The 24,453-nt window shown below is 43.1% G+C and overlaps 1 protein-coding gene across 1 annotated transcript in view; it reads left to right on the forward strand.

Moving 5' to 3' along the window:
• LOC311225882 (glypican-5-like) overlaps window positions 1-24,453 on the forward strand; it is a gene marked incomplete at both ends in the record, with an annotated part of 108,029 nt that overhangs the window by 72,862 nt on the left and 10,714 nt on the right. The window contains one exon of the mRNA XM_084311274.1: window positions 11,043-11,157. Within this exon, the coding sequence (XP_084167400.1) occupies window positions 11,043-11,157 (115 nt within the window). The remainder of the gene's footprint in view (window positions 1-11,042; window positions 11,158-24,453) is intronic.

A 24,453-nucleotide genomic window follows, 5' to 3' on the forward strand; every position in this document is an offset into this window, starting at 1 on the left:
AAACCCAGAGGACATGCTGAACAAAGCACGTTTTCTACTTTTCCAGAACATGATTGAGTGCAGTGTGCTTTCTTCTTATATTATCTTATCTTATCCGAGAGGCAGTGTTGGGAAAGTTCACTTTCTACATGAACTAGTTCAGTTCACAGTTCACACATTTTAAAATGAACTAGTTCAGTTCATAGTTCATAATTAACATTTTGAACTAAAGTTCATGGTTTCAAAAATGAACAAATGTATAGGTTATAGTTCTTTTTTCAATACGTTGCTGCAAGCTATTATTTGTCAAATGTATTGCCACAACCCAGAATACTGGCATTTCCATAATGCTTTGCTGCCGTCCATTCAGTCCACACTAGTAGCAGCTGCAGCTTTCATCTCTACAGTATATTTTCAAAAACATGAGGAAAAACGTAATCTAAATATACTTAAAGTACCAAAAGTGAATGTAGTCATTGTGCAAACAATAAACATATAACATTATAAACATGTGCCGACATAACTCTGTACTAACACAACACGAGGTAGGAACCAGGCTGAGGTATGAAACTAAGGTTGTACCTCAAAGTACAATATTCAAAGTGCAAAACATTTACTGACTTTAACTAAAACTCTTTTAAATGCTCATACTGTACGCCGACGCCGCATAGAGTCTGACTCTGAGCGAGTGCAGCGCCTTCTAAAAGTGTGAATGCTGCTGCTATACAACTCCCCGACTCCCCGAAGCCCGTTTACGCTGTGTTTTAACTGGGTTTTCGGCTGAAAGGCATATGAAATCTGGCACACTTTTGAACGCCGTTATAATATAGTGCTGAGAATGAACGCACTTTTGAACGCCGTTATACAGCGCTGAGAATGAACGTGTTCTCAATTACATTAATTTAGCGGAAATACAGTATGTTCAGTTCACGTTCGCCCAAAATATGAACGCGTTCATGAACGATCGTTCATTGAACGCGTTCAGGTACATCACTGCCGAGAGGACACAGTGCGTGCTCAGAGCGTCTCGGAATATGTGAAGACATCTTTTTGATTCAACCTAGATTCACCACAGCCCTCTCTCCACCACCCACAGTCCATTGCACTGCATCCAGTTGCCAAGGCGACGGTCTGCTTGCGCCCGGTGCCCAGGGTGCGGTCTGGGACAGCGGCTCTCTTAGTTATGGAGGTGGTTTGGAAACTCAACATGACCACGTTTCATGTTGAAACTAGCCTTCCACCTCTTCTCCCTCGCTCTGTCTGTCTTGCACTCTCCTTTTCTCTCTCTTTTTCTCTCTCTGTCTCTCTCTCTATCTGTCTCTGTCTGTCTATCTTTCTCTCTCTCTCTCTGTGTCTCTCTCTCTCTCTGACTGACTGTCTGTCTGTCTGTCTGTCTGTGTGTCTCTCTCTCTCTCTCTCTCTCTCTCTCTCTCTCTCTCTCTCTCGCTTGCCTTGTGGTGACATAGTGAGTCAGAGGATTGATCTGAGGCTGATGAACCAGACCCTGAAGTAAACTCCTGTGAGGGGGCGAGGTTAGGACCCTGTGAGGGGGGAGGTTAGGACCCTGTGAGGGGGAGGTTAGGACCCTGTGAGGGGGGAGGTTAGGACCCTGTGAGGGGGAGGTTAGGACCCTGTGAGGGGGGAGGTTAGGACCCTGTGAGGGGGGAGGTTAGGACCCTGTGAGGGGGGAGGTTAGGACCCTGTGAGGGAGGAGGTTAGGACCCTGTGAGGGGGCGAGGTTAGGACCCTGTGAGGGAGGAGGTTAGGACCCTGTGGGGGGAGGTTAGGACCCTGTGAGGGGGGAGGACATGTCACCAAATCATTTCTGTGGAAATATCTAGGTTAGAGGAAACTGTGTCCACAACTCTTGAAACAAGTGGTGCTGAACCAACACAACTCTTGAAACAAGTGGTGCTGAACCAACACAACTCTTGATACAAGTGGTGCTGAACCAATGTGACCGATCGTATGTTACTCCTTCTGCGTAGTGTAATTTGTCGATGCCCCGAGGGAGAGTCTCCCACGGGTCTCCCACGCCGTGGGCGACAACATAGACCGCTGCACTAAGAGGTGAATTCACTCCTGGGTACCGTATCTATGTGTCTTTTAACCCTGTTATGGGGAAGTGAGTTTAACTCGCAGCCCGCTTACTGCCACAGTCACTTCTCAACACACGTGTTTATCGTGACTGTGGATATTACTCACGGACCTCCGTTACACCAACACAACTCTTGATACAAGTGGTGCTGAACCAACACAACTCTTGATACAAGTGGTGCTGAACCAACACCGTTTTAAAGGAAAGACAACGTATTGCTGTCACTCCAGTCAATCTAACGAGAGTTCATGTTCTAAACATTTGAGTGGAGAGTCTGTTTGTTGCGTGCTAACATGTTGAATTGAATGTGATTTGAAGTGAAAATAACTAATTTAATATTTGGGGTGAGTGTGTGACAAATAAGTGGCCCAGATTTTATGTTCAGGTAATATAAAATGGTTCTGAGTAAGTAGAATGTTGCGTGTTAATTAGGCCGGTTGTGATATGAAGCTATCAAAGCATAGCGGTACATATACAGCTATAATATGAAGCTAGCAAAGCGTAGTGGTACATATACAGCTATAATATGAAGCTATAGCGGTACATATACAGCTATAATATGAAGCTAGCAAAGCGTAGTGGTACATACAGCTGTGATATGAATCTAGCAAAGCGTAGTGGTACATATAGAGCTATAATATGAAGCTAGCAAAGCATAGTGGTACATATACAGTTGTGATATGAAGCTAGCAAAGCGTAGTGGTACATATACAGCTATAATATGAAGCTAGCAAAGCATAGTGGTACATATACAGCTGTGATATGAAGCAAACAAAGCATATTTGTACATATACAGCTGTGATATTAAGCTAGAAAAGCATAGTGGTACATATACAACTGTGATATGCAGCTAGCAAAGTGTAGTGGTACATATACAGCTGTGATATGAAGCTAGCAAAGCATAGCGGTACATATACAGCTGTGATATGAAGCTAGAAAAGCATAGTGGTAGATATAGGCTACAGCTGTGATATGAAGCTAGCAAACCGTAGCGGTACATATACAGCTATAATATGAAGCTAGGGGACATTTATGCACATGTATTGGGACTGCCCACCAGTTAAGATATTCTGGGAAGAAGTGACCCAGCAATTATCAAATCTCTTAATTCTGAATATACCTGTACACCCCTCTATATTACTGCTGAATGATGTTTTTGAATATGCAGTACCTATACAACAAAAGAGATTGGTTTTATCTGGTATTACAGTGGCTAAAAAACTGATAGCATCACGATGGTTTCAACCGAAAAAAAATTGCCGAAAGGTCTGGATTCTTACATATCTCGATGTGATTTATCTAGAAATATCTACAGCAACAATTTTGGGCCTCAATGAATCCAAATTGACAATGTGGTTAGAAGTGGTGGAGAGAATAAAAGCTAGCATTTAATGGTAGTGTTTGGTTAGGAGCGAAGGATAATGGATGTATTATCCATGGGGGGGTCCAGGGCGGGGGGTGCGAGCAGGAGCATATGTGTGTATGTTACGAGTGTGCTTCTTCGGCATGGTGAACCCAGGTAGCAGAGTGAATACGATGAGAGATGAGACAAGAGTCGACGTGGTGACGATACAGTTTACTTTCACAAGACAGGATACAATACACGACTGACAAACACAGGTAACATTTAACAATGAACCAGCAAGTGCATGCTGGCCCAGAACACTTAAATACAAACACTAATTAGACAGAGGGTAATTACTAACAGGACACAGGTGTGGTAGACAGAACTAACAGAATACAGAGCACACAGGGGGAACAATAACAATTGTACAAACTGAGACAAACGAGACTAAAACATATTTACAAAACACATACAGGGGAACACAAAACTTAACACAATGGAAACAACAATGACAACATGGACAAAGAACATAACAAATATAAATGGCAGATGAGAATGTTAAGTAGGTGTGTGAGCTGATGCCAGATCTGCCACATCTGGCTCAGCCCACCGGTTGCCAATGTTATGTTGTGAAGGGTATTGATGGGGGGTTGTGAGTGTCTGAGTCCTGGACCGACCGAACCGGGCGGAGAGTTGCCGGTTGGTCCCACAGGACCGGGGGAAGTGTTACAGTACCCCGCCCTTGAAGGTCGACTCCCAGGCGGCCTAGCAGGCCCCCCGGGAACGGGAAGGGTGGGGGGGACGGAAGCCGCATCAGCGAAGAGGTGTGGGGGGAGGAAGGGGGTTCGAGGGACGGGGCTCGCGGAAACTGGATCGGGGGGAGGGGGCTGACGAGGAAGACTGGAACAGGGAAGGATGGAGGGTAGAGGCGACGGCTCCGGAACGAGACCTGGGGCTGGAGTCTCCTCGGTGGCGAGACCCACCGCCGAACCCCAAACCGGAGGCTCCCTGGCGGCAGGACGCGGTGCAGGACCCCCGACCGGGGTCCCTCTGGCAGCGGAATTCGGCGTCGTCCTCCAGGTCTGCCATGGTGGTAGCTGGTCCTCCGGAACCTCCCAGGGCTGAGGAGACCTCGACCAGGCCAGTGAGGAAGACCTGCGGTCCTGGGAACCCCCTCCCCTGGGGCTGTGGCGTCGGGATCCGCGCTCCTTCCCAGACGCTCCCCTGCGGACCAAATCCCAGGATCCCGAGCGCGAAGCTTGCTCCGTCTCTCCTCTCTGCCGGGTTCAGGTTAGGCTGGTTCATTCTGTTACGAGTGTGCTTCTTCGGCATGGTGAACCCAGGTAGCAGAGTGAATACGATGAGAGATGAGACAGGAGTCGACGTGGTGACGATACAGTTTACTTTCACAAGACAGGATACAATACACGACTGACAAACACAGGTAACATTTAACAATGAACCAGCAAGTGCATGCTGGCCCAGAACACTTACCACAGGACCGGGGGAAGTGTTACATGTGTAGGGGAATAGATAGCAGGTATTAGGGGTATATCTTGTATAAGACATTTATCCAAACGATGAGTTAACTGATGTACACTGTTTTACAATGCTTGTATATCTAATCGTGTGTTGTCATGTTTGTTTATGTGTTTGTTTAAAAAATAATAAAAAAATAAAATACAAAAAAATATGAAGCTAGTAAAGCATAGTGGTACATATACAGCTGTGATATGAAGCTAGAAAAGCATAGTGGTAGATATAGGCTACAGCTGTGATATGAAGCTAGCAAACCGTAGCAGTACAGATACAGCTATAATATGAAGCTAATAAAGATAATAAAAAAGGGGACTTAAGAATTCCCAGAATCGAGGCTCTTAACTAACTTCTTTTACCAGCCTCCCGGAACCGCTCCGAAATACAATCTAAGCCGTCCCGAAATGAATGTGGACCGCCTACGTTATCATAAATTAAAATCATTCACAGTGACCTTTAACACTTTGAGTGCCACGGGTCCGGTGCCCCGGAACCCTGTTGCGTGCCACCACCCACTTCAATGATAGAGCTCTCATATTTGCGAACGCATAAACTATATCTTAAATTATGGCTATGTGTATAATATGGCTGTCGCTTATCAATGACTTGTTTGCAGTCAACATTGTCAAAACGGATTGTTTTTTAATCGGTTCATTTCCGTTTTATACCATTTTGAAAAACGCTCGTTTCTTGAAAGTTTCAGACATTTTCAGAAGATTCTGTGATAATCGCCCTTTACTGGAATATACTGGAATACACAAAAAACGTTGTCATTTTTCGGCCTATTTATGAATCGTTTTCAAATAAACGCTAGATTATCGATAGTATATGTGTACTTATGAACGCTAGAGAAGCGGGCTGAAACATCGATTATCTATTTCCTGATTAGCACACACACACACACACATACACACATAGGGCCCACGTTGATATATCTGTGAAAAAAGCTCTGATTTATTCCAAGACTGGTAAAATAGATTCCTTACCTCAGATTATTCCAATTCCTGATCGCCATTCCAAATATCGATCGCGTTTATTGATCCAACGCTGGGTACTGGAAACACACATTATCCGCTGTTCTGGTGGTCGGTGATGACTTCGATCGTCTCGGGTTACTTGTCTGACAAGTAAAATGTGGAAGCAGGACTTTTTTTTCTCCATGCGTTTCATTCAATACAATCCAAAGGGGTGCAGTACCATCCGAAGAGACGATAGGGGGTGGTATTTTCCCAATGGAGCTCAGAGAGAGTTCCAGTGGTAACGTGAGGCTAGATTGATGAAATATGAATGGAAATCGCTAATGAAAAAAAAAAGATCAAAAACGAGATCTCTCGTCTCTCTGGCACTCAACGGTTGGCATGAACTAACGAGAAATCTTGTCGTTGGCACTCAAAGTGTTAACATAAATAAAACATCATACAAATGGTAAATGGTGCATTTATATAGCTCTTTTATCCAAAGCGCTTTACAATTTGTTCCTCACATTTTACCCATTGACTCACACATTCACACACTGATGGCGGAGGCAACCATGCAAGGTGCCAACCTGCTCATCAGGAGCAATTAGGGGTTAAGTGTCTTGCTCAAGGACACTTTGACAAGCTGCCCGGGAGGAGCGGGAATCAAACTGGCAACCTCTGGATTACCAGATGACTGCTCTACCTCCCGTCCCACTGTCACCCCATCATAAGAATGATTAGAATATCAATTGTCAACATTTCTATTTAGATTCATCTGAAAAGATTAGATTAGGTACTAGAGGTGAATCTAAGTCACACCACAAAGAACTCTCACAAAGCGAGGATCATGGATGAATCACCCTTCTGGAACACCGTACCAACTGAAATAAGACACTGTGCTACCTACCACACCTTTACAAAGAAACTCAATACCTGGTTATTAACCAATCAAACATGTAATCACTTTTAATCATTTCATTGTGTATTTTATTATTGCTTTTATTATTATGTTGGATTATGTTGTAAATACTGTGTTGTGCTTTTAATGTTTCTGTTCTAGGTGTATTGTCGGTCTCATAACATCTTGCCAAAAGGACTACAGTTGTGAATTAGCCAGCTGGCTAAAACTGACACATTTACAGAAATGTTTATCAATGTGTACTGTCCTTTAAAAAAAAAAAAATGAAACTGAAACTGAATCACTGGGGCTCGCTTTCCCAAAATCAAGTTCCAACAAATCCAAAGTAAAGAAGAATTCATTCCAAGTCATGTAGTCAGAATCCTCCCAGCCTCGTGTGCCTTTTCATAATCATGAGCAATCGCAATCCACAATTACTGTCATCACTTTGGATAGTCGTAATTGCGTATTGCCTCTGGACAACACACACACCCGAGAGAGAGAGAGAGAGAGAGAGAGAGAGAGAGAGAGAGAGAGAGAGAGAGAGAGAGAGAGAGAGAGAGAGAGAGAGAGCTACTAGTACAATTACGAACACACACATTTTACAGTCTATGGAATGCACTCATTCCTGGGGAAACAACGTCAGGATTGATAAGATGATGATAATAATAATACACTTTATTTGTATAGCACCTTTCATGCAAGAATTGCAGCTCAAAGTGCTTCACATCAGTAAAATAGACATACAATGAGCATAAAATAGACAGAATAAAAACAATGCAGAGAATAATAAAAAGGGTCAAAAGGGTGATTCACCTACACAGAAGAGAGTCAGACTAAAGTCACCAGACTGCCCACAGCTCTCTGATTACACCTATAATGAACAAATAATGAACAGACACGTATGTTCTTTATGCTTTCAGCTAATGCATTGAAGGCAAAACTTTATTATTATTTTTTTTACCAAATACTATTTAAATTAGTGATGGAATCTATTCTCCCTGCCACACCGAACCAGAGATCCCGATGTGAACAGAACCGAGATTTGTATGACCTGTTCCACTCCTAGTATGTGTGTGAGTGTGTGTGTGTGTGTGTGTGTGTGTGTGTGTGTGCGTGCGTGCGTGCGTGCGTGTGTGAGAGAATGTGTGTGTGTGTGAGTGTATGTTTATGTGTGTGCGTGTTGGTGTGTGGGTGTGTGTGTGGGTGTGTGTGTGTGTGCGTGTGTGTGTGTGTGTGTGAGTGTGTGTGTGTGCGTGCGTGTGTGAGAGAGTGTATGTGTGTGTGTGTGAGTATGTTTATGTGTGTGCGTGTTGGTGTGTGTGGGTGTGTGTGTGTGTGTGTGTGTGTCTGTGTGTGTGTGTGTGTGTGTGTGCGTGTGTGAGAGAGTGTATGTGTGTGTGTGTGAGTATGTTTATGTGTGTGCGTGTTGGTGTGTGTGTGTGTGTGTGTGTGTGTGTGTGTGCGTGCGTGAGTGCGTGCGTGTGTGAGAGAGTGTATGTGTGTGTGTGTGTGTGTGTGTGTGTGTGTGTGTGCGTGTGTGTGTGTGTGTGTGTGAGTGAGAGAGAGAGAGAGAGAGTGTGAGTCATGCCATCTTACCCACAGGCCCTGATTGACCAGTCTACTGTGAAGTCTGGTATAAAAAAAACTAGGGCAGGACACACACACAGAAACAGACACACACACAGACACACGTACGGAGGCACTAGCACTTTATATTGTACACACACACACATACACACACACACACTAGCACTTTATATTGCATATAGATTCAGTTTTGCTTATGCAGTATCTCCTCTAGCATTCTGCTTAGATATGGACTTTATTTCCCTGTGTCCCGATGATGGACCTGCGTTTATGTACTAATGTTGTGGTTTGATGTTGTGTCCCCATGTGTTAATGTTGTGCTGCTTTATGTGCAGAGAGAGAGAGAGAGAGAGACAGAGAGAGAGAGAGAGAGAGACAGAGAGAGAGGGAGAGAGAGAGAGAGAGAGAGAGAGAGAGAGAGAGAGAGAGAGAGAGAGACAGAGAGAGAGAGAGGGAGAGACAGAGAGACAGACCACTTGACTGACAGTGTGGCAGTCGGTCTTCCATGCTGACTCAGGCAAGGTCGGCCATATTGGCCAGATGGTGGTTCAAAACTGAGACGTCAAACTTGAATCCTGTTAGAAAACGATGCTTTTGGCCTTTATCAGCCTTCATCTGCCCTTCCGTGAAGTCTTCTGCGTTGTGTCTTAGTTGTTGATGTTGAGGCAAACGTTTGGTGGAATTCTGTCCTCCCACACACTGGCATATGCAAACATTTTCTGATGATACTGCTCTTATCGGTATCATCAACAAAGGTGATGACCGGGCCTATAAAAACGAATTTGTCCATTGGTGCGAAGCCAATTTCTTGCAATTAAACATAGAAAAAACCAAGGAGTTGGTTATCAACTTCAGTAGGAAGAAGGTGAATGTCTCTCCTGTCATCATTAGGGGGCAGGAGGTTGAAATAGTCCAGTCCTATAGATATCTTGGCGTTCACCTGGACAGTAAGCTGGACTGGAAGCAGAACACAGATTCTGTGTTAAAAAAAGCCCAGTCTCGGCTCTTTCATTTGAGGAAACTTCAATCCTTCGACATCAGCAGGTCACTTCTCTATGTATTCTATCAAGGTATCCTGGCTAGTGTCCTGTTTAATGATGTTCTCTGCTGGGGGGGCAGCATCACGGTTTCTGACAAAAAAACGTATAAATAAAATCATTAAAAAGGCTGGCTCAGTGATTGGCCTTCCTCCTGATTCCCTGGAGATCATCATAGCCAAGCGAACCAGGACTAAACTGAACGCCATTTAATCTTTTGAAGGCCACCCACTGTTCAGTATTTCCGATGCTCTGTGAAGCTCATTTAGTGATAGATTGTTGATGCCTCAATGCTCTACTGAGCGATTGAGAAGGTCCTTTGTTCCTGCTGCCGTTACATTTTTTAACGAACACCGATAGCACTGTGTTTAGAGGCTCTCCCATTGTGTTGTGTATCCTGTAATGTATTGTATCATGTAACTGTTTCTTTCAATGTTTGTATATGTGTATTCGCTCTGGTGGCAAACCATGTTTCCCCTCTGGGATTAAGAAATAAACCATACCATACCATACCATAAACTGCATATAACTCTCCCACCAGAACGTGTGTATACAGTACTTTCATACTCATTATAAACTTCATATAACTCCCCCACCAGAACATCTGTATACAGTACTTTCATACTCATTATAAACTTCATATAACTCCCCCACCAGAACATCTTGTATACAGTACGTTCATACTCATTATAAACTGCATATAACTCCCCCACCAGAACATCTGTATACAGTACGTTCATACTCATTATAAACTGCATATAACTTCCCCACCAGAACATCTGTATACAGTACCTTCATACTCATTATAAACTTCATATAACGTCCATAACTTCCACATCAGGATCTTCCTACTGACTGACTGACTGACTGGTTAACTTCTCTCCTTTTTCTCCTTCCCTCTCTCTCTCCTTCCCTCTCCTCTTCTCTCCCCTCTCTCTCTCCTCCCCCTCCACTCTCTCCCTTCCCTCTCTCTCCTTCTCTCCCCTCTCTCTCCTTCCTTCCACTCTCTCTCTCCCCCTCCCCTCTCTCCTTCCCTCCACTCTTTCTCTCCCCCCTCCCCTCTCTATCCTTCCTTCCACTCTCTCTCTCCCCCTCCCACCTCTCTCCTTCCCTCCACTCTCTCTCCCTCGCCTCTCTCTCCTTCCCTCCCTCTCCCACCCCTCTCCTTCCCTCCCCTCTCCCCCTCCCACCTCTTTCCCCCCTCCCCTCTCTCTCCCTCCCCTCTCTCTCCTTCCCTCCACGCTCTCCCCCTTTCCCCTCTCTCTCCTTCCCTCCCCTCCCCCCTCTCTCTCCCTCCCCTCTCTCCTTCCCTCCCCTCTCCCTCCCCTCTCTCTCTCCAATCTCCCTCCCCTCTCTCTCTCCCTCCCCTCTCTCCTTCCCTCTCTCTCTCCTTCCCTCTCTCTCTCCCCCCTCTCTCTCTCCCTCCCCTCTCTCCTTCCCTCCTTCCCTCTCTCTCTCCCCCCTCCTATTTCTCTCACTCCCCTCTCTCCTTCCCTCCTTCCCTCTCTCCCCCCTCCTCCTATCTCTCTCCCTCCCCCCCCCTCCTCTCTCTCTCCCTCCCCTCTCTCCTTCCCTCCACCCCCCCCCCCCCTCTCTCTAGTTATACAGGTCACATAGAGGATCTAAAGGTCCAGACACAGAATCCAGAACTGACCGTCCGCCACAGCGACTCTGTGCTTAACGTGTTGAAAGAGAGGCTGCTGCAGCTCACACAGGTAAGAACCCTGCTCCTCCTGAAGAGAGGCAGCTCACACAGGTATATGAACCCCTATAGAGGGGGTGGGAGGGGTTCTCCAGGATAGCTCCTCATAGAGGGGGTGGGAGGGGTTCTCCAGGATAGCTCCTCATATAGGGGGTGGGAGGGGTTCTTCAGGATAGCTCCTCATAGAGGGGGTGGGAGGGGTTCTCCAGGATAGCTCCTCATAGAGGGGGTGGGAGGGGTTCTCCAGGATAGCTCCTCATAGAGGGGGTGGGAGGGGTTCTCCAGGATAGCTCCTCATAGAGAGGGTGGGAGGGGTTCTCCAAGCTAGCTCCTCATAGAGGGGGTGGGAGGGGTTCTCCAGGATGCGTCTAGTTTTTTACCAACAAACTTGCATTTTTCCACGATCTGATTGGCCACTGACGTTTCTGGTCATGTGACATCTGCGCCAATCGCGTGACGCCTGTTTCTGCGCCTATTTCTGCCTCTAACAGCCTGCAAACTACCTAACGCCTAGTTCTATCACTGGTTAAGCTACCTAACGCCTAGTTCTATCACTGGTTAAGCTTAGGCGACTCTTTCGAAGTTGGTTAAGGTTAGAGTTTGGAATCAGGGCTGGTGTTCTATCGCCCTGCTCTAAGACAAACTCTAACCTTAACCAACTTCGAAAGAGTGCCTAAGCTTAACCAGTGATAGAAACAGGCGTCACGCGATTGGCGCAGATGTCACATGACCAGAAACGTCAGTGGCCAATCAGATCGCGGAAAAATGCAAGTTTGTTGGTAAAAAACTAGACGCCTCCAGGATAGCTCCTCATAGAGGGGGTGGGAGGGGTTCTCCTGGCTAGCGTCCAGCTTCCCTCTCATCCTCCTCTCTGCCACCACCTCTAGTCTGACCTAGTTACATGTCTAGTTACACCTGCATGCAAAGCGCTCTCTGTGTGTTTGTGTGTGTGTTCTAACAGTAACAATTCCCATTTCTTAGCTGAATTCTTAGCAGTCAACCAAGGCCCTGAATGAGAGAGAGAGAGAGAGAGAGATACAGACAGACAGACAGAGAGAGAGAGATACAGACAGACAGACAGAGAGAGAGAGAGAGAGAGAGAGAGAGAGAGAGAGAGAGAGAGAGAGAGAGAGAGAGAGAGAGAGGGGGATTTAGACGTATGTGTTCAGTAATCAGGATGATGAAGGCGCCCGGAGGCGGAGCCACAAGCCGCGCCCACAAATCCTAATCCTTAATACATCATAATGACATCACATATCTTATACTTATTACTTATTATAGGTCATATCCAGAAGTCATTGAACTCCATTGTTGTCCAGAAAAATGCTATTACAAGTCACAGAGCTGTACTGTTTGTTTTGGTCAGTGTAATTCATCAGAGAGCTGTACTATTTGTTATGTTCAGTATAATTCATCACAACTGTACTGTTTGTTATGTTCAGTATAATTCATCACAGCTGTACTGTTTGTTATGGTCAGTATAATTCATCAGAGAGCTGTACTGTTTGTTATGTTCAGTATAATTCATCACAACTGTACTGTTTGTTATGGTCAGTATAATTCATCACAGCTGTACTGTTTGTTATGGTCAGTATAATTCATCACAGAGTTGTAATGTTTGTTATGGTCAGTATAATTCATCACAACTGTACTGTTTGTTATGGTCAGTGTAATTCATCACAGAGTTGTAATGTTTGTTATGGTCAGTATAATTCATCACAGCTGTACTGTTTGTTATGTTCAGTGTAATTAATAACAGCTGTACTGTTTGTTATGGTCAGTATAATTCATCACAGCTGTACTGTTTGTTATGGTCAGTATAATTCAGCACAGCTGTACTGTTTGTTATGGTCAGTGTAATTCATCACAGAGTTGTAATGTTTGTTATGGTCAGTATAATTCATCATTGTGACGAACACAAGCATCGTAGTTTTCCACCGGAACTACTTTATGAAGTGACAGTGAACGCCTTGAGTCTGCACCGGATAGATAGATAGATAGATAGATAGATAGATAGATAGATAGATAGATAGATAGATAGATAGATAGATAGATAGATAGATAGATAGATAGATAGATAGATAGATAGATAGATAGATAGATAGATAGATAGATAGATAGATAGATAGATAGATAGATAGATAGATAGATAGATAGATAGATAGATAGATAGATAGATAGATAGATAGATAGATAGATAGATAGATAGATAGATAGATAGATAGATAGATAGATAGATAGATAGATAGATAGATAGATAGATAGATAGATAGATAGATAGATAGATAGATAGATAGATAGATAGATAGATAGATAGATAGATAGATAGATAGATAGATAGATAGATAGATAGATAGATAGATAGATAGATAGATAGATAGATAGATAGATAGATAGATAGATAGATAGATAGATAGATAGATAGATAGATAGATAGATAGATAGATAGATAGATAGATAGATAGATAGATAGATAGATAGATAGATAGATAGATAGATAGATAGATAGATAGATAGATAGATAGATAGATAGATAGATAGATAGATAGATAGATAGATAGATAGATAGATAGATAGATAGATAGATAGATAGATAGATAGATAGATAGATAGATAGATAGATAGATAGATAGATAGATAGATAGATAGATAGATAGATAGATAGATAGATAGATAGATAGATAGATAGATAGATAGATAGATAGATAGATAGAGTATGAAAGAGACCTATTTCAGAACACACTGCCTATTGAGTAACAGAACAGACAACGAGGAAGGGAAAGAGAGGGGATTTTAAAGGGGAACTATCTTATAAATGGCCTTTTTGAGTGTTTAGCATTGTTTCCTAGCTATGTGAACTTATATTAATATGATCTATGTCTCAAAATTCTCATATTGGCGCATTCTTCCAATTCTCCTCTCACAATATTCACCCTCACTGAACTGAGTCATTTGAAAATGTGCCCTATATGTGATGTCATAAAGACACCGCTGCATGTTAATGTTCAGGCGAACCAGAACGCGCGCAGTGGTTTAGGAGCCCAGGCTCAAAACAGCTCGAGATCTTGAGGTAGAAAAATGCTGTTTTTGAGGACTTGATTAGAAATACAAAACAATGAATAAAAAAATATATATATATTACAGAAGTGTTCCATAGACTCACAGGAATTGTGTAAAAGTGCCCAAATAGTGAAAGAAATAGTAAAATAGTTCCCCTTAAAGGGGATACTGCGGGAGATTGAGAGAATGGCGAGCCGCCCCAGAACCATGTCAGTGGTGCAGAATCGTGTATTGAATGCAGTGGTTCGGTTGTGCTGGATAGGCCGAACCATGGGAATAGGAGGCAGGCCCGGGTATGAGGAAACAAAGGGGCGCACGTCATAGTGTGGCTTCTCCAGCAATTACTATATAATCGTTTTTGATGGCGATGGTGGTGTCTAGGCCGGAGTGTCATTTTTCACATAAATTAGGTAAACGCACACTGTACACACTGTACACACACACACACACACACACTGTACACACACACACACACACACACACACACACACACACACACACACACACACACTGGTACACATGTAGTATGTAATCAATTATGCATGAAGTCTGTTGTCACAGCTGGTATATTCAGCCTGGCCCCCTGTGTCTTGTTATTTAACACACACACACACACACACACACACACACACACACACACACACACACACACACACACACACACACACACACACACACACACACACACACACACACACACACACACACACACACACACACACACACAGACACACACACACACACACGTGTTTGTTTATGTGAAATATGGGGACATTACATAGACATACATTCTGTAAATCATAAAACAAAATCAGGACATAAAAGATTTCCTCATTTGGTAGCGTGTGGAGTCTTGAAATTGCTCTGATTCTTCATGTAAATGAGGTAGACACACACAGTGTTTGAACTAGGTCAGGAGTAGTAGTAGTTCAGTATAAGCTGATTGTTTGAACCAGGTCAGGAGAAGTAGTAGTAGTAGTAGTAGTAGTAGTAGTAGTAGTAGTAGTAGTAGTAGTAGTGGTGGTGATAGTAGTAATAGCAGTAGTAGTAGTAGTAGTAGTAGTAGTAGTAGTAGTAGTAGTAGTAGTAGTAGTAGTAGTAGTAGTAGTAGTAGTAGTAGTAGTAGTAGTGTTACGGCGTGAAGGTAAGAGCTTAGAGTACCAGTTGTGGTGGCAAAGATGAGACGGAGAGTTAGTTGCTCTTCACAATAGTGTATCCTTTTATTTCTAGGATGGCACTTGAGCAAAGGGAGATACAAGATAAGACGCCTGGCGCCAACAGGGGCAAGGCAAAAACAAGAAAACTAAATAATAGAATGCAGGCGATCAGGAATCAAGAGAACGTCCGTTCTAGTCCTCGGTACTGGTACTGGAGAATTGTGAAGATCCGACGGGGAACAGAAAGGAAACAGAGGTTACTTAAGTCCACATTCCAGACATTCCACACGCACCACAGGGTGACAGCAAATCAGGGAACACAGACAATCAGTAGCAATTAGAGAGCAAGTGACAGACGTCAGAATGGTGGCAGGATTCTCAGGCCAACAGGCCAGAGAACCCAGAACGTTACAGTACCTCCCCACAATGAACGGCACCAGACGTTCACCTACAGATGAAGCGTTTAGTTTTCCTGGGCGCTTTGCCGCGACGTGAGCACGGTTATATCACGTCGGAAATGAATTAGGAACCCAGGCTGCTGTTCTATTTTATGCCGCCAGGAGGCGCAACGTCATTAGACGGACGCTACAACGTCCTACACAGTATACTGTATAACGATCTGTATGTAAATGTATATATATTAATTCATTTTGCGCGAATCCACACTTCATTTCCCAGACCCACTTTGTTTTAACCAGTTAAAACCTGTCGATTGCTAGTGGAGGTTCATATAAGGGATATATAATGGATATTTTCTGTCTAGTACCGTGGTCTAGTGCTTAATGCCCATTCCTTTCAAGCCGACGCCCGGGGTTTGGATCCCAGCGGGTATTTTTTTATTTATAAAATGAAATTGCCCGCAACGATGTGCATAATACAATAGTAATAATATATAATAAGAATCCAACCAATAGAGCGACATTGTGCAATAAACAAGTAAACAAAGTATGGCATATTTTACAGTAGGGCACTTTGAAACAACCAATCACGTTGCGCGATAGCACGAGCGATGCATAGTCAGGAAGTAATGTTAGAGCTGAGTTCACTCATTCCGAACGGCGAAATGTAAAATGCTACCCAAGATTGTTGCGTTTCGTTATAAAAACTATGCGGTGATAAACAAAACGAATCGCAGTATGCAAAACGTGCGGTTCGAGGATCACAGTTGGAGATGCAATCATGCAACGTCCAACTTCGTTCGACACTTGAACTAAGAAGGTGCACAAAGATCGGTAAGTGAATGAACGAATGAATGAAAACTTTATTTAACAGATTGCAGAATGGGTACAATACAGTACAGCTCAATATACACAATTGTTAAGGGGATGCAGACCAGAGAAAGACTTTCGTCTTGTTTACATCAGGGTCCCCTATAGTAACTTGGCTTGCTACTGTACAGTAGCTACAGTTAAATCAATGAGCCATCGACAGTGTGCTAACGTTATCATATACTCTCTTTTTTAGACTCTTTTTGTATCACAAACAGTACTGTATTTGTAAATCTGGTATGTCATAAATGTATAGATGTAGCAGTACTGTATCTGTATGTCATGTTATGATGAATTGAAAATGGGGGACCCTGATGTAAACAAGACGAAAGTCTTTCTCTGGTCTGCATCCCTTTAACAATTGTGTTTATTGAGCTGTACTGTATTGTACCCATTCTGCAATCTGTTAATTTTTTTCAATCAATCAATCAATCAATCAATCAATCATTACATCCAAGATACACGGCTGCTGTAGTCTTGTCTTATAAAATACATAAACAATCAGCAATGTCTCGCTTGATGAATGGCCAGCAGTAGCCTAATTAATATTAATAAAAGTATTATCATTTTAATAATTGCGAAACGTGTTTAGTCCCTTGTTTGAGCCGAATCTGGGTTGAACATGATTTGTGGAACTCCCTCTGGTGTTGTGGTCGTGGTATTCACTGACCTTTGGGAAGTATTTCGACATGTACATGGGTATCTTAGTGGTGTAGTGTACAGTATCTTGTAGACCAGGCCCATTGCAAGTTGCTGTACTCTGTCGTCTACTCTAAGCCATCCTAGGTAGTCAAAGTGGGCAGGGGTGAGGTGGGTTCTAGGAGTAAGGTCGTAGTCTGACCAGTTTGTTTTGTGATGTTTGTAATTTAGTTTTTAGCGCTTTTGAGGTGCTTTGGTACCATGAGGTGCAAGCATAGTCGTAATACCCTTGAATGAGTGCTCCTGCCAGAGTCTTCAGGGTATTCTTGTTTACCAGAGAGGAGATCCGGTACAAGAATCTTGTTCGTTGGTTGACTTTTTTTTATTACATTGGTTGCCATTTTGTCACAGGAAAGATTTGCCTCTAGGATGGAACCCAGGTAGGTAATTTCATCTTTCCTTGTGACAATATTGTCACCCACTGTAACAGAGAAGCCGTTGGCCTTGCTGAGTTTGTTATTTGATCCAAGAGTGTGTATTGAGCCGTACTGTATTGTACCCATTCTGCAATCTGTTAATAACGTTTTCATTCATTCATTCAGGAGCAAAGGTCAATGACCAAACACACCCAGACTACATACCTGTATTCCCTTCAACATCACAGTCTACACCATCTACGTCAACAAACATTAGTCGCCATGAGCGGCGTGAAAAAAGGAGAGTGATGCAGCCAAGGAGGATGGTGACCAACAGAGAACCAAGGTCGAGTCAAGCTCCTTGACCGCTTCATCTGTGGACAGCAACGACACCAAATGCAAGATGATGACAGGTGTTACCTGGCCAGTGCTTCAGCACTTGTTTTCTTTCTTGCACACAGAGAAGACAAGGAGCACCATAATCTCACCCATAGATCAGCTATTTATCACCCTTGTCAAACTGCGTCACGACATGTCCTTTGACCTCATCTCCCACATCAGAGGTGTGTCAAAGGCAACAGTCAGTGATGTGCCCAACGGATCATTTCAGTGAGTGAGCGATTCGATACACGCTCACGGCAATGAACCGATTCACTGATTCGACTCACGGTTCAGTGGCGCTTCCGGATCCCGCTGCGAATCAAAAACTATAAAAAAATTTGGCAGATGTTATACATACAATTATACATACAATTGTTAAGGGGATGCAAACCAGAGAAAGACTTTCATCTTGTTTACATCAGGATCCCCCTGTTTACATCAGTAATCATCGGTAACATTTAGAATTGATTTCAAGGTCCTCCTCCTTATATACAAAGTATAAACATTGCGATCATCTACTATTGAAGGTTCCGAGTCACAGTCTAAAGAAAATCAGTGATGCAGCCTTTGCTAACTAACTATGCACCAAAGTTATGGAACACACTATGGACATTAGGGAAGCTAGATCTCTTAATATTTTCAGAAATAAGCTAAAAACGTACCTCTTCACCATAGCCTTCTAATACACCCCGCTGTTGATTGTACTGTAGCACTATTTTACTCTGGCCATTCTATTGCATAATTTTACTATCTATTCTACTATTCTATTATTGCACTGTATTATTGGTGTGCAAACCAGTCAACTTACAAAAAAGAGCCTGTTGGAGGATTTCAACAAGATAAATGCGACAACATTGCAAAATATTTCACTATAATATTTCAAAGTGAAGTAAAAAATATTATAATAATTATTTGATCATGTTAAATAAGTGTGACTGACTGAGTCCACATTACAGTTCTACTTTTGTTTTGATGTGAAAAGTGATGCTGCATAAGAGGACTGCATTTAGCACTGACTGAGAAAGTACATATTACAGTTCTACTTTGCATTGCATGTAATTTAGAATACAGGCAAATAAAAGTAATTTAGTTTAAAGTACAATCTTGGCTGTCTTTTTCTCTCAACGCTTCAATAGGTAGATGACTAAATGTAAATGTAATATCAAATTTTAACAGATTGCAGAATGGGTACAGTACAGTCCAGCTCAATACATACAATTGTTAAGGGGGTGCAGACCTGAGAAATACTTTTGTCTTGTTTACATCAGGGTCCCCCAACAATTAGCATTTCAATGGTGTGTTGCCACACCAATGGGGGGTTGCCAATCCAATGTCACACCTACTGTACACCTAAGTGAGAGAAGCTCTCTCATTTCATGGAAGAGTAGAAGACAACCAACAGTTGCACTTTCTACCTGCGAGGCAGGATACATGGCCTTAGCATCAGCCATACAGGAGTGTATGTATTTGCAACAGCTACTCAAGGGTATTGATGGATGTCAGTATGCACAAACCAAGGTTTATGATGATAACCAAGGAGCTATTGCACTAGCCAGGAATCCTGTAAACAGGCAAAGATGTAAACATATTGATATAAAATATCACTTCATAAGAGAAACTGTGAATAGTGGGAGGATATGTTTGGAATATTGTCCTACTGACAACATGATTGCTGATGTGATGACAAAACCAGCCACTAAGCTACAACTGAAGAAGTTTGCTCAGTATTTGTTTGGCACTTAGTTAGAGTGAAAGAAAAGCATGGATGTGCCAATATGTTTTTTTTGTTGTTGTTTATTTTGTATTGAAGGCCAAAGAGGGAGAATATATATATATATATATATTTTTGTTTTGTACCACAATAAGCTAAGTTCGAGTGGGGGTGTTAAATATATTATTATTATTATGTGCGCCCTTGCTCATTTGTGTTCTACAGAGGGCGATGTAGTAAATCCAGTATGTGACGTCACTGACGTTTCCTTTCCATTCCTGTTCCGGTCTATTATTTGTGAATGATTGTTGTTGATATATAGCGGCACCGCAAGGAGAAGAAGAAGAAGGTTGACATGGGCAAAGTGTTCATCAACATCTCCATCGGCCTGTGCATCTTCAGCCTCGTCTGGTTCTTCTATGCCCTCTACATGCGCTCTGCCCTAGCTAAACAGGTGGTGACAATCCACCCCTCACCTCCTGTGCTTGACGCCAACAGCACCATGTTTGGGAAAATGTATGCCGCAATTCATATCTTACAAGAGATGCATTGATGTATGTGCAGGCTATTCTGCCTCCGTCTGATCAGTATGTAAAAATCACAAAGTTGGGGATATGGATGGGAATATAATTCACTGATTAAAAGAAAAACCAAAAAAAGAAGCTAAACTCATTCTGTCTCTAGTATTATTTGTTCACGCCAACTGTTTTGGAGATGAGGGTGGAAGTAATTTGGCAGTCTGACATTAATTGAAGACTGTATTAACAGATTGCAGAATGGGTACAATACAGTACAGCTCAATACACACAATTGTTAAGGGGATGAATGAATGAATGAATGAAAACTTTATTAACAGATTGCAGAATGGGTACAGTACAGTACAGCTCCATCTATACATTTATGACATACCAGATTTGCAATTACAGTACTGTTTGTGATACAAAAAGAGTCCAGAAAGAAAAGAGTATATACATTAGGCATGGAAACTACATTGGATTGGGTAGGTGGGGGGGGACTGTACATTGGATTGCAGAATGGGTACAATACAGTACGGCTCAATACATACAATTGTTAAGGGGATGCAGACCTGAGAAAGACGTTTTGTCTTGTTTACATCAGGGTCCCCCATTTACAATTCATCATAACATAATGACATGCATGACATACAGATAGACAGTACTGCTACATCTATACATTTATGACATATCAGATTTGCAAAATACAGTACTGTTTGTGATACGAAAAGAGTCCAGAAAAGAGAGTATACATTTGACATATTATTATTGTATTGTGATATGTTTTGTTTCATGTTGAAAATAAAATAAAAATATTTGATCAAAATATCGATATCGGTGCATCCCTAATTATTGCTGATGTGATTATGCTTCTTGCCACTGCACAAATGGCCTTCTGTACAAAAAGAGTCTAAAAAAGAGAGTATATGATAACGTTAGCACACTGGCTCATTGATTTAACTGTAGAGTAGCAAGCCAAGTTACTATGGGGGACCCTGATGTAAACAAGACGAAACGTTATTATGCACATCGTTGCGGGCAATTTCATTTGATAAATAATAAAAAAAAAAATACATATATTAAACCGGCTAGGATTCGAACCCCGGGCGTCAGCTTGAAAGGAATAACCTAAACCACTAGACCACGGTACCAGACAAAATATATTATCCATTATAAATAGAGCCCACCTACTGTAGCACCTCCACTGCTAATTCGACAGGTCTTAACGGTTTAATTATTTTATTTCAGCAACATTGCGTACACAAACCTATTGTTACCAAGAAGCATTACACTAACGCTTTCTTTTGATGAAATGAATGGAAAAGAGAGCCGTACTGTACGTCGGCCATCTAATGAAGTTAGATTTGACACGTTGTTTACTTGTTTATTGCACAATGTCGCTCTATTGGTTGGATTCTTATTATATATTATTACTATTGTATTATGCACACGTTTAACTTATTCATTCTTTAATTCAGCAACATTCATTCATGCAGTCTGTAGACATACTGTAGGACGTTGTAGCATCCTATGAATGAAGTCACCAGCTGTGCGGAGCTCCTCCAATGAATGAACAAAAAGCCGGCGCGTCGGGCAGTTGTCACCAGCTGTATGAGAGCGCCCCCGCTGGTCATTGTTAACATTAACCATGCCAAGCGACGTGATAACAGCAGGCAAACAGCTGCTCCTGGACTTTTCCCAGCTGTATCTGTAAGGGCCTCGGGATGCAGCCGCCGGAAATCGTCGATCAGGCTGGGATCTAAGATATCCCTTTGAGGCACCCAGGAACGCTCTTCTACCCCGTACCCCTCCCAATCCACCAAGAACTGAAACCCCCTACCCCTCCGCTTACAACCCAGGATCCTCCGCACCGTGTAGACAGTCTGACCATCAAGGATGCGAGGCGGAGGAACCGCAGGAAGTGGCAGGGACAAGGGCGATGAGAGGAATGGCTTCAACAGGGACACATGAAACGTTGGATGATCCCGCAAGGAAGCTGGAAGCAGCAGCCTGTAAGCCACAGGGTTCACCCGACGAACCACTTTAAAGGGGCCTATGAAGCGAGGAGCCAGCTTCCTGGATTCCACCCGGAGAGGGAGATCCCGGGTGGAAAGCCAAACCCGCTGCCCAGGACGGAAAACCGGAGCCGGACGGCGCTTGCGGTTAGCCTGCCGCTGAGCCTTAACAGAGGCCTTCTGCAGCGCCATTCGAACCCGGTTCCACGTCCTGCGACAGCGAGCCACATGTGCCTGGGCCGATGGCACCTCAGCCTCCTGCTCCTGTTCGGGGAACAGAGGAGGTTGAAAACCATATTGACACTGAAAGGGAGACATACCAGTAGAGGAGGAGAGGAGGGTATTATGCGCGTACTCTGCCCAGGCCAACCTCCTACTCCACGTCGCCGGACAACCGGCAACGTAACATCTCAGGACACCCTCCAGATCCTGGTTGACGCGCTCCGTCTGCCCGTTCGACTGCGGATGGAACCCAGACGACAGGCTGACGGAGGCGCCGAGGCCGGAGGCAAGATTACGCCATTGATTTCAGGATCGTGGCCCGGGAGGCAGCTTGGCCTGAGGTCCCCTGCTGTGTCTTGTTCGTCCAGGGGCTCTCCGTTCGGATGAGGGATGAGCTCTCCGTTCGTGAGTTGCCGGAGCGGTTGGATGGCATTATCAACCTGGCCATCCGAATGGACAATCGGCACCGGGAGAGGGAACGTGAGTGAGGAACAACGGCTCAGGTGCGTGTCCCTTCTTCTTCCGGTGTCGAACCGGCAAAAGCGGCCACACTGTGGCAGGTTGTCGACCCACTCTCCCATTCTGCCGTAGCCCAGGAGAGAGCCCGACCGGTGAGGAGGGTGATGACATAGGCTACACAGGACGCGTGAATACTTTCCCTAAGGGGGTTGCACTTCCGTGTTCGGTTTGCGCGGCCTGATTGGCCACTGACGTTTCTCTCAGCGCCCAATCGTGTTACTCCTAAATAATGACATAGGAGTATAGCCATGCATAAGACTCCCATGGTCAATGCGGTTGTTGTGTTTGTTGATGATTGTCTGTTCTTTCATGTTCTACGCGTATGTTTTTTAAATAAATGCCCAGTCACGTGCTTTGTCGCCACCTGTCAATCTGTTCTGTTATTAGCCTACACCAAGGTCCTTGATGGAAATAAGTTGATATAGACTTTATTCTGTCAACCTTGACAATGTGCTATTGATGTAGACTAATCAAAGTATTTTTAAATGCTTTATGTCTAATAAACTAGACTAAATATATCCTATAGAACAGATTTTTACAGCCTAATCTAAAACAGATTGTTTACACATTGGTTCAAACATGATCACGGAAGGTGACAACCCTAACATGTCATGTTGTGTCACAACAGAATGAGTAGGTGAGTGTGGCCTACAGAAAGTGTAATCTATTGACCTAATCAATTCGGTAGAAGAGTCTGGTGGGCGAGATTATGCATGACCAGCCTGTGATCTAAAAACTCCTGCCTGTGGCTGAATAATGAAGCCCAAAGTCACGTCACGCGCAAGAGCATATTACCTACTTATGCCGTGCTCAATATTAAAACTCACTGCTCGTCCACCCAACGTAAACAGAGCAGAGATAAGCAATAATGAAGTCGTGTTTTGAACATTTATGTTGTGTTGATGGAATCACGTTAATATAGAGAGATGAAAACAATACAATACGTTATTTCGATTGATATGAATAGCTAGTTACGTTAATATAGAGAGATGAAAACAATACGTTATTTATATTGATGTGATGTCGATTGATATGAATAGCTAGTTACGTTAATATAGAGAGATGAAAACAATACGTTATTTATATTGATGTGATGTCGATTGATATGAATAGCTAGTTACGTTAATATAGAGAGATGAAAACAATACGTTATTTATATTGATGTGATGTCGATTGATATGAATAGCTAGTTACGTTAATATAGAGAGGTGAAAACAATACGTTATTTATATTGATGTGATGTCGATTGATATGAATAGCTAGTTACGTTAATATAGAGAGATGAAAACAATACGTTATTTATATTGATGTGATGTCGATTGATATGAATAGCTAGTTACGTTAATATAGAGAGATGAAAACAATACGTTATTTATATTGATGTGATGTCGATTGATATGAATAGC

Source organism: Notolepis coatsorum, assembly GCF_963971535.1.
Source record: "Notolepis coatsorum genome assembly, chromosome: 3".
In the NCBI taxonomy this organism is placed as follows: Eukaryota; Metazoa; Chordata; class Actinopteri; order Aulopiformes; family Paralepididae; genus Notolepis; species Notolepis coatsorum.